We start from the raw sequence: 12,233 nt of genomic DNA, 5'->3' as shown, positions 1-12,233 counted from the left end.
TAAATTATCAGTACTTAAAGAACTTTTAAAGTAAGGTACAACTACTTCTAATATCTACCCAAAAAAATTTCTTAATGGGACAGTATGACTAAACTGATATGGAAATTTAAGCCCTTAAAAAATGCAGCACAGAATTGGTGGACTTTGCTATCAATAAACAATTCCATTCCTCCATAATAACTTATGACAATCTAAGTTACACCTTCTTATCATAAAATGTGTTGAAGTAAAACATAAATTCTAGATTCCAAACTTTCCCCATTTGACATATATTTTAAAGACTTTTAAAAAATTCAAAATCACACTCAGTATTAAGCAATTTTACTTTATTCTTAAATGTAACTTTGCATTTGAGAATGCTGTGATAGCACAGCACAGTATACAAGTATCAGCTTGGAATGACAAATTGGAGAAAACCATCTGCATACATTCAACAAAGAAATCTAACTCTTCCCATGCATATAGGGCATTCAACTATTTCTAGGCTTTTACCAAGTTTGTGGTAGGTTTTCTATCACATTGTGGCTATCAACCCAGATCAAGATTTCTTGGTTTTCTCAATGAGACAGAATACTGGATAACTAAACTCATTAAAACTGGCATACTATAAATAGGGTTTGATCAAGTATCTAAAGAATTTGATATTTTGTATGAATGCAAGGATGGTGATACCAATTTTGGCTGTTAAGAATTTAAATAGTTTAATAACCAGTTTGTGGTCGTCTTTTAGAAAAGGTGAACTTGCTAGACAGGTGAGTGTACTTAATAATATTAAAAAAATCATTATTCTTAAGCATAGACAATACTTGCTTTTATGAACTACAGACATTCCCATTATTTGACATAACTTCATGACTGCTATTTATACTTATAAATCATCTTTTATTTGCTGTATCTGCCTATATAAAATATCACAAGTATCTGAGATCCATAATTTAATAAATTACTAAAACAGTTTTAATACTCTTAAATGTTATCATGCTAACATCTAATTATATTGTTTTACATGCCCAATTTCATCATAAAGAAATTTTCCAACTAACAAGTTAATATTAAAGATAAAAATCTTTGGAAAGTATCGTTTCTACCAATTTTCTGAGTTGACAAACATAAAGATTGATAAAGAATAAAATGTTATTTCTGACAAATTTTGGGGAATCGTTGTTATAATTTATTACAACCTGTTAAAAGCAGATGGTAGTTCCTAAGTTAGATTAAATCAATCAATTAAAATGATTTTATTAACTGATTAAATTTAAATATTTCATTAAGTTGCTTAATGAAATGGCACTATGAAGAAAAAATATATGAATTCCAGACACAAGGATTTATAGTTCAGGCAAATAATTATTTTTATATTCAGAATGTGCTATGTTTAGAATTATAAGAAATTAAGAAATACAGTTGCACTGCAAACAAGATGTGATAAAGAAAAACAGCTGAGATTCAATGAGGAGTAGTGAGACCCTATATACCATTAACACTCAAAAGACTGGCTCTATAAAGCAGAATCTCTGATAAATAAAACTTGGATTTAGAAAAATCATAAAAATCATAACTATGTACTTGATATATTAATTACTCATTATTAACTGACTTTCTCCTTAAACCTTAAGACAGATTTAAATTTGTCATTCATGTTCCCAACTATGGTGCTCTATAAGCCTCTAGGTATAGTATATACAAATGCAGCACCCAGTAATTAGTTGCTGAATAAATAAATGAATATTCTCTCCAATCAGATTACTGCCCAGCTATAAGAATCACAAATCTTCCTCCACACAAGTTGGCATGGACAATATCTACCTTAATAATGGGCAAAAGATGAGGACGCCAGACCTGATCTAGGAGGGGAATATTTTTGAGTTAAAGGAAAATAAAGGAAATGAAAAAAAGCAGGGGGTAAAAGAGCAAGAACGACAACAAAAAACAAAACAGGTAAACAACACTAAGTTGCGATTTTCAGCTATGGTCAAGTACAGGGGTTACAAAAGGCAACGAAGGCCATATTTAGGAAGAAAGAAGCAAATGTAAGCAGAATACAGGGACAAATAAAAAAACGGAAAAAAACCAAGGTAATCTGTTAGGCAAGATTCTGGGCATTCTGTTTTTTAACAGATGCATACAAATGAAAAAAATAACCATGAGTAAACTATCCTTGGGATTAGTTTTTAAGTGAATGGAAACATTTATAGTTTACACTGGAAAATTATGACAGGGAGAATTCTTATAACTAACTGGGAGAATATTTTCACTTTTGTGAAACTTAATTTAGCAGAGTGATTTGTACTCTCCCCCGCATTGGCATTTGCTGGATATTCTTCATTTTCAACAGTGACAAGAATATAACGTTTAAGACTCTTCAAAGTCCTACCTTATATGGGCTAATTAGTCTTCTTTTAATATCCAGTCTGTAGCTTCTGTATTGTTCAGCATCACTCATGTCAGTTACCAGTAGTCGAAGAATTTCATAAACCCGTCTAGCATGTTGCTAATAAAAAAAAGAACGTGAACATTTCAAATTACAAACAGTAACACTTTCCCAAAAGAACACATCATATATTGAATACCTGCCACAGGCCAGAAATTGTGCTTGGTGCCAGACAAAAAGCAATAAAAGATAGTCTCTGCCCTCAAGAAGGCAAGCAGTCTAGTGTACCACAAATGAATGAGGTACGGTTAATTTCATGACAGAATGTGCGAAGGACGCTAGGGCAGCACAGCCTGAGAACGGGGAACAATGTCAGAAGAGGGTTCCTGCGGGAATAAAACCTGAGCGAACCTGAAAGCAAAGGGAGCACGCTGTTCTTAGAACAGGGGAGGGCACTATATGTGTGTGCACGTCACGTACACACGTGCACAAGTAGTTTAACACTGCTGGGACACAAAATGAAAAAAACCGCAAGTAAATCAGCTACATGAAAATGGTAGCAAAAGAAGGGTAAGGAGACCAATCAGAAAGCTCAGTTATTAAATCAGGCAAAAAATGATGATGGTATTAACTGAGACAGTACAAACAGTAATGCTAAGGGGACAAGGATTCTAGAAATAAAGAGGAGGAAGACTGACTGTGGAGGAGGGTATGGAATGACAGTGAGGTTTTCACAGAGCAGGAGAGATTTAGGAGGCAGGAGAACATACACATCTGAAGAAAGTTCCAGACCAAGGACAAGGATTTAAGCAGTATCAATATACAGGGAAAGAGTTTAAACCTTAAGGCTGGTTAATGCTTAAGACAGTCCAAGGAAAACATACACAGTGAAGACGGGGGTGGGGGGGGGAGGTCAGAACCCTGTAGTATAGTGCCAGTTAATGAGCAGAGAAAAACAGTCAAAATATGAGAAAAATCAGGAAGTTGTGGTAACACTGAAACCAAAGGAGGAGGCCTAATAGTTTTCCTATTTCTGTCATTCCACTTATGTATTTATTGGGCGTGAGGAAGAGGTCAGGTATACACAGGTTAAGATAATACTGAAATTTCTGGAAGAAACACCTGAACTGAGCCTGAAAAATGTACTACCTGGCCAGGCAAAGATGAAGAAACAGGAGAAGGGGGTATCAGGGCAAAGGGAATAGTTGATACACAGGTACATAAAAGGAGTCAAGTTGTAGCACAGTTGGGAAATGGCAAGAGGTTCAGTAGAGCCAAAGCATGTGGGAGGAAGTGGAAGGAAGCTGAGGCGAGCAAGGCAGGCACGGGCCAGATGATGCTGGTGTCTGTATGCAGTACTGAGGAGCTATAATCTCAATAATAGTGTGTTCATATTCTCTCTCTTAAAAGCTGAGCTATTAAATAAATTCTAGTTAATTAAAGGTTTAATACAGTCTGAGATATAAATTATTTTCTAAAATTGTATTTTATCCTAAAACCATGAACCCATTAAAGTGTTTTTATGCAGGAGAAGATGGAAAGTTTCAATTCAAATTAAGTTGTTTGTTGAAGGTCAGTGACCAGTGAATGTTTGGCATAGTTTTGGACCTCAGGAGGAAAATCTGGGTTGCAGATGTAACACATGAGCTCTCTCAGGTAGAATTAAGTAGAATGAGAAGAAATGAGGATTGGATTAAAAAAAAAAAAAAACTCTGGGGAAGAATTATATTTAGGGACATACAAAAATGTAGAAGCCAGTGACAATATCTCAAAAAAGAAAAGCACAGTGGTTAACTGAAAAACTAGGAACTGTAGTGCCTTAGAAGCCAAGGGAGGGGAGGTCAACGGCACCAAGTGCTAGTCCTCATTACTGGGATACTCTTCATCCCTCATCCTTTTATATTCCGAAACCTGCCCATTGTTCAGGGCTTAGATCAAACGTATCCCCACTATGAAATATTCTGATTTCTTGTTAACATAATAATTTCCTCTGAATTCCTATATTATTTTTCTGTACTTACCTTAAGATATTTATTACTTTAAAATCCAAACAAATACATCTAGAAGTATAAAAAGTGAAAATTACATGTTTTATTCCAATCCTCCTCCCATCAATATAGTCTCCAGGGGCACTAACTGCTTTACCAGTTTAAATAAACATTTTCTTGTTATACGTAATGCAGCCATGAAATCAATTATCTTTCCATTCTATTAATGAGAAAGGCACAAGGAAGTAAACCAAATTGCCCTAAGAGCAAGTGGTAAAGCCAGATTTGATCCTGGGCAATCTGCCTTCAGGGCCTGTATTTTTTTTTCTTTTTTGGCATGTGGGATCTTAGATCCCTGACCAGGGATCAAACCCATGCCTGCTGCAGTGGAAATGCAGTCTTAACCACTGAACCACCAGGGAAGTCCCAGGGCCTGTATTCTTAACCACTGCTACTTCCCACTCATGTATTCTTAATGTATTTGCAACATTTAAATTATGTACTTAAATTATTTTTTTCAAAATTTAAATGTTTTCCTTCTACAGAATAAAAATACCTTATTTATTTTGAACTTCTGTTGAGCCTCTATTGCCATATCTTCACTGAATCCTTGCATTAACTTTTCCCGGGAAAAACAGGGCAAATCTTGACAAAACTTCACAAGCACAAAGTCTCTCAATTTCACATAGCTTTTGGATGGATCTTCCGCTAAAGAAAGAAAGCAGAATAACATTTCCCTTACCCAACATAACTTATCATCTGCAACCTCAGTATACACACTAACCTTAGAAAGGCAAATATTCTTCAATGAATTATATAATACAAAAGTTACAATATGAAAGATTATAAATCAAATAATAGCACTATCATCTTCATCAAATAAAGTTATAGGTACAATCCTTTTGCAAATAATACATTATTTGTGAAATTAGAACTACTCTTTTTCAAATATAAATTTTTTACTAGTTTGTTATCATATGTACCTTAGTTTTATTTTCAGCTAAAGTAGCTGTATACACAAGAGATTCAAGTTTGGATAATCAATTCCAAAAGCCATTTTCTGATAGCTAACGGACGGAGAAGCCTGGTAGGCTACAGTCCTTGGGGTCGCAAAGAGTCGGACACGACTGAGCGACGGAACGGAACGGAAGGGTTCCAAAGCTAAGTTTGTAACTCCCTTATTTTAATCTAATAAACTTCAAAGTCTTCTATGCTTCTTTAACCTAATTTTAAAAAAGTTCTTCCTTTTACAAAACACTCTTTTTCATTTAGAGAATATGATTTTGATTCTTTCTTCATTGCATCTGAATAGCATAGATCTTCCTTTGTCTGTGTTTTCTACATCAGACTGAGTTGTGGACAAGGAAGATACCAAAATATGATAGGTAGAAAAAAACATTGCACAGTCAGAGAACATGAGTTTGAGTCCCAGTTCTGTCATTCATAGATGAAGGGCTTTAGGCAAATTATCTCATTTCTCTGAGCCCTCATTTTCTAATTAGTAGATGGTACAAGCAAAGAATGTTGAAGTCTGAGCTAGCTCATGGCTCATAAAACAGTTTTGTTACAGTATCTATTCTCTACCGACTGTTCAATGCAATCCCTATCAAAATCCCAGCCGGCTTTTTATTACAGAAATTAACAAACTCATCCTAAAATTGATATGCAAGGAAATCAGAATAGCCAAAACAACCTTGAAAAAAGAACAAAAGTTAGAGGACTCACATTTCCTGATTTCAAAATTTACTCCAAAGCTACAGTAATCAAGACTGTGATACTAGTATAAAGATGGACATGTAGGTTAATGGGACTGAGTTGAGAGTTTAAAATAAACCCATACATTTTTGGTCCATTAATTTCTGAGAAGGGTGCCTTGCCAGTTCAATGAGGGAAAGAATAGTCTTTTAACAAATGGTACTTGGACAACTGGTTCTCCATAAGCAAAAAGAATGAAGTTGGTTGGCCCCCCTTTCCTCACACAATACACAAAAATTAACTCAAAATAGATCATAGACCTAAATGAAAATAGAGGAGTAAATCTTCAAGACCTTTGGTTAGGCAATGGTTTCTTAGATAACAGAACCAGAAGCACAAGCAACTAAAGAAAAAGTAGATAAACAGGGCTATATAAAAATTTATAACTTTTGTGCTTCAAGTGATAACCTTTAAGAAAATGACAAGATAACTTATAGAATGGGGTGAAATATTCCCAAGTCATATATATGATATGTAACTGTAACCAGACTTTCTATATAAAAAACTTTGTAATTCAATAAGAAAAGGTCAAATACCCACCACCCAATTAGAAAATGGGCAAAGAATATAAATAGGAATTTCTCAAGAAGATATAAATACACACAATAAGCATATGAAAGGATTTTTAACATTATTAGCCATAGGGAAATGCAAATCAAAACCACAATGAAATACCATTTCTTGTCCACTAGGATGACTAGAATAAAAAAGACAATAACAAGAATCAGCGAGGATGTGGATAAACTGAAATCCTCATGTACTTGCTGGTGGAAATATAAAATGGCACAGCCACTTTGGAAAACAGTCTGGTGTTTCTTTAAAAGGGGAAACATAGCAGATTTTCCACCATTTCCACTCTTAGGTATGTACCCAAGAGATATGAAAACACAAGTCCACACAAAAATTTGTACACAAATATTCCTAATAGCATTATTTAGAAGAGCCAAAAAGTGGAAACAACCCAAATGTCCATCAACTGATGAATGGATAAATAAAATGTAGTATATCCATACAATGGAATAGTATTTGGCAATAAAAACAAAGTACTAGTGGATGCTACAACAAGGATGAACCTTGAAAACATTATGCCAAGTGAAAGAAGTCAGTCATTTTATTATACAATTCCAATGTCCAAAACAGGCAAATCTACAGAGATAAAAAATAGATGAGTGGCTTTGTAGCACTGGTGGGAGGTTGAAAGGGTAGGGAAATAAGAGGAAAGAAGTGACTGCTCATGAGTACTGGGTTTCTTTTTGGGAGAGTGAAATACTCCAAAATTAGGTTAAGGTGATGGCTGCACTGTAAACACGTTCTTGAAAAACTGTACACTTTAAATAAAGGACTGTATGACATGTTAACTATATCACAATAAAATTTTTATTAAAAAAAAAGTCTGAGCTAAAGGTGTTGTTTTATGATTGAGTCATTCATTCATTCAATCTGTATGTACTAAATACTGTCTTTATACTTCTGTGCAGCACTTCATATACATGTAATTATTAAGTAACATTATATGACTATGGCTTTAAGGTGGTAAAGTGAAATTCTGTCATGGCATCCGTTTGGTATGAAATTGTGATTAGGAATACACAGAAAATGAAATCAACAGTAAACCAAATAACAAATGCAGACCTACAGAAAATCACCAAATAAACATAACACTTAATTAGTTACTTTGTCTAATTCTTCAGTCTTTTCCTTATTAATCTGGTCACATGCAGTTATACAAGTCACCCAGAAACATGAAGGACATTCTGATCTCTCTCCTATGTGCTGCCACCAGTGGTTTTTTTTCCAACTACTACAATAACTTCCTTGCTTTCCTCACTTGTACTCTGCAGCTTTATAAAATGTAAAATGGACTGACATAAACCTAAATTAAAACCATTCAAAAAAAAAACAAAAAAACCATTCAAGTATACCACTGTAACTGTAATGTGTGTCTCAAAGAAAGGGAAGAGAGAGAACAGCTGAGGAAATACTGGCCAAAAACTTTCCAAATATGACGAAAAATTTTTTATCTATACATCCAGAAAGCTCAACAAGCTTCAACTAGGAAAAACACAGTGTTACATATCTAAATACATCATAATCAAACTTCAATGTGAACTGAATGAAATGAAAGCACAATTTATGAAAATTTATATGATCAGTAAAACCGGTACTTGTATTTATATAATAATATTTAAGTATTATTTAGACAGCTATATTATTACCAAAAAAGGACATCAAATCAATAACCTAAGTTTCAATCTTAACTAGAAAGAGTAAATTAATCTCAAAGCAGTAAGAAGAAAATAATAAAAGTTAAAGTGGAAATCAATGAAGTACAAAACAAACAAAAATTTTAATGAAAACACACCAAATCAATTCTGAAAAAGAACACAACGGACTTTCATTTCCTAATTTCTAAACGCAACATAAAGGTCGAGGCTCTGCTACCACTGGAGCCATGACGTCCAAAGAGAGCAAAAGCAAGGCCACAAAGGCTGGATGAGGCAGGATGTGAGTCCCAGGAAGATCAACAAACCCATGGTCCATTGATGATGAGTCTGCAGCAACCAGCGCGAGTCTGTGTTGTCCAGATGCGCACTGAGAGCACGACTGTCTTCTGGGAGTGTGTGCCTAAGGGGCCGGTCCATTCCCACCCACCTGGCCAGGGCCAGTACCCATTTCTAACTCCACTCATCAATCATTTGAAGAAATGTCTGCTTAGTTTACAGCCCCCTGGCAAAACAGGCTCCACAAATTCAACTTATGCATTTAACAGGCTAAACTTGACATTACTGTTAAGGCAAAACACACGCACAAGAAAAAAAAAGAAACCTCAGTAATAAAACTACAATAAAAATATCAAGACAGTATGGTTCCAGCAGCACTACAGACACAGATTAGAGAGTCCAGAAACAATTCTTTACATTTATGGTCAACCTATTTTGAACAAAGGTACCAAGGCAATTCAATAGAGGAAAGGATGGTCTTTGCAGCAAACTGCTGGAAAAACTGTATGACACATGTAAAGATTAATCTAGAAACTTTCCACACATAATGCACAAACTTTACCTCAAAACAGATCACAGATCTCAATACAAGAGACTGGGGATGGGGACTGATTGGGGATGGACACAAGGGAATCTTTTTATGGTGCCAGAAATATTCTAAAACAGGCCACAAAACTAGGCAAGTATACTAAAAATACTGAACTATGTATGCACTTAAAATGGATGAGTTTAATGGTATGGAAATCATACCTCAATAAAGGTGCTTTAATTAAATCTCTACTAAGTGACAAACTCTTAAGCAAGCATCTCTTGAAAAAAAATTTTTTAAGTGCTAATAGCGACACACATGCTTATCCAAGTCTACCTCTTTCTGAACTGGTTTGGAAAAAAAGAATTGTGTTGCTAATATCAGTATAAAATAAAATTTAGTATGGGTGAAAGTTTAAGTAACTTAAGTTACTTAAGAATTTTAGGGGAAAACACATCAAAGGTAAGAGAATTACAGTTGAGAAAAATCTAGAAAAACTCACACCACATTCTTATCTGTAATTTTCACATAAATTAAAAACTTGTGTAAAAAAAAAGTTTCCACTCAGGTTTAAATAAGCCATTATAGACTAACAATATTTTGTTTGTAGCTTCATATTAGTATAAGTGGCCAAGTCACCACTCCATCTTTAAGCACTTTAAAGGTGTCAGCCTGAATATTTGAACCTAAAATGGTAACACCCATTAATTTGTGACATCCTTCAATTGCTTTGTTTCTATACTACATAAGTGATGCATTTAAAAGATGAAATTTGCGTGGATATAAATTGATAGTTATACATGGGCTCAAAACTTCAGTTTATTTTCCCCAAGTTAAATACATCATCTACCAACATTAATACTCTTCTACCATTTAAAAAAACACTCTTTTAACTCTTCATATTACAAAACATTTACAGATAAAATTCTAAAAAGCCATGTAACATATTCCAGTACTACAAGGAATATTTAAAGAACAGATTTAATTAACTCTTAATATACACTGATAGGTTAGTAACACTGATGTATAGCCCAGGATCAATTTCTACTGTCAAACGCAACTCTCTTTGAAATTCTGGAAGAAATAAATCATTGATTCTATATGTAAGATCATATAACCAAGATGTGTTAAAACGCTGTATATCTTATGATACTGACATCCTCAAAAGGAAAACGGCACACGATATAAAGAACTGTTTTCCAGTATTTTACTTTAAGAGCTTAAAAAAAGGGAACTTCTGGCGGTTCAGTTGTTAGGACTCGACACTCTCACTGCCAGGGCCAAAGTTCGACCCCTGGTCTGGGAAATAAGATCCTGCAAGTCATGAGGCATAATGCACTAAAAAAAAAAGTGCTAAAAAAAGAAAATGGGTGGCAATTATACCACAAAAACTTATCCTGTAACCTAGGCCATCAGTGGTTAGGTTTTAATTTTTACTATATCTGGCTATATGTCAATTAAGCAAAAGGCCATCTCAATATAAGGAATATTCTGGGTTGCAAAGGGAAATCCAGAGCATGCAAAAGATCCAAAAAGTTTTAAAAATATGCAAAATAATGGATCTATACACAACTAAAACAACCAAAGAGAGAAAACTCCATCCTGGAAATCTAGGAGAAATCTCTTAATGAGAACAAACGTATCAGTCATTTTTAGTAATTTGCTAAGAAATGTTAACACTGAAAATAAAGGCCAATACCCAGTTTTCAAATTCATAAGTCCTTTAACATGTTCAGCATTTTCTCTTTAGAGACTTCAGTTTGCAATGGATAAAGGCTACCATTATTGATGACTCTTCACTGAGATTTAAGAAATAAAATTCTTTATCTGCTAATTGGCGCTAAGTATCAAGGACTTTATTGGTTGGAGTAGACAGAAGAAAGTGGTTAAGAGGCTTCACAGAAACAACCCCTGCTGGCACATTACCCACTAGAGAAGACAAAGACTACTCAGGGAAACCCTAATCTCCAGACGAGAATCACCAAAAAGTCCCTTCATGTAGCACCAAGTCCAAGATCTTTAAGTAAACAGAAGCTAAACAACTTTCAGCTTAGCTAAAAAGAAGTGTTACTGATTGTGTAAAGTTTCTATAATTTTACAAGTCTCTAAGCTAGAGAAAGTGTCAATTTATAACTTTTGATATAAACTAACTTTAGTAATTACTTCTTTATCTCCCAAGTTTCCAAATCGTTTAACAGTAGCAATAAAGTTAGATGAAAAGATAAATCAACTTTATAAAGTGCTCCAGAAATAGACTGAACAAATAGTCATACCATACTTGCAATATATATATATAACTGACCAAGAGTTCCCATTTTATATTCAGTTCATTATCCTCAATTTGTTCAACTAATTAAGCACTTCATACTCAGAGATGCAATCCAATTCCACAAAGGGCTTGTGATTTAAAACGAAACTTAAGTCATCTTTAAATAGTTCCAAAAAGACCTCAGGAGACTAATGCTATTTAAATAAAAGTTATTTCTAACAAAACCAAAATTAGTAAAGAAGAGATTTAGAAAACCTCTTTCAGTTAACAAAATTTACATACCTGTAATATCAAGAACAGAAGGAGATGCAATGTAGTATCTATGAACTGTTTCAAGAAGTTGAGCACCATGGCCTTGACCTTGAAATGGAGTCAATATCAGCATTTGACTATAGTAAAGAAATTATATTAAAATATTACAACCTGACCAGTTTACAGATTGCAAATCACTAGTAATACAAACATTTTAAAGTTTGTGTAGTTTTTTTTCAATCCAGCTTTAAGAATTCCAAAAATCACTGAGACACTCAAAATTGTAAACATTTAATCTTCCACACTGTTTCAAAAGGAACAATGAAATAAATCAGTACCCGGCCAATGAATAATGGTGATTTTTTTAAAACAAATCAACACTATTATAGTAAGTATTAGAAACTTCAGCAGTTCCTTCTTCTGAAATAAAAGACAAGGCACGTGTTATACTGCCAATTACCTTACACGTGGCCGGGTTTTGTCTGGGTACACATAGTAATTATAGACTGTCATGTAGCCTACGGTCGCAAAGAGTGTAGCTCCATCCTTATTATACTTCTCAAATCTG

The 12,233-nt window shown here is 34.2% G+C and overlaps 1 protein-coding gene across 2 annotated transcripts in view; it reads right to left on the bottom strand.

Annotated features, from left to right (window-relative positions):
- Positions 1-12,233, bottom strand: part of HAT1 (histone acetyltransferase 1) — a 40,134-nt gene that overhangs the window by 4,922 nt on the left and 22,979 nt on the right. For both annotated transcript variants that reach the window (XM_055398091.2, XM_088830092.1), the window contains exons 7-10: positions 12,126-12,230; positions 11,696-11,802; positions 4,916-5,067; positions 2,375-2,491 (exon numbers count right to left, since the gene is read on the bottom strand). In XM_055398091.2, the coding sequence (XP_055254066.2) occupies positions 2,375-2,491; positions 4,916-5,067; positions 11,696-11,802; positions 12,126-12,230 (481 nt within the window). The remainder of the gene's footprint in view (positions 1-2,374; positions 2,492-4,915; positions 5,068-11,695; positions 11,803-12,125; positions 12,231-12,233) is intronic.

The sequence above is a fragment of the Moschus berezovskii genome, chromosome 2 (assembly GCF_049115385.1).
Source record: "Moschus berezovskii isolate FMDL1 chromosome 2, NW_MosBer_1.0, whole genome shotgun sequence".
NCBI lineage: Eukaryota > Metazoa > Chordata > Mammalia > Artiodactyla > Moschidae > Moschus > Moschus berezovskii.
Note: the sequence above shows the minus strand (reverse complement) of the source record. Positions and strands in the feature narration are given on the sequence as shown.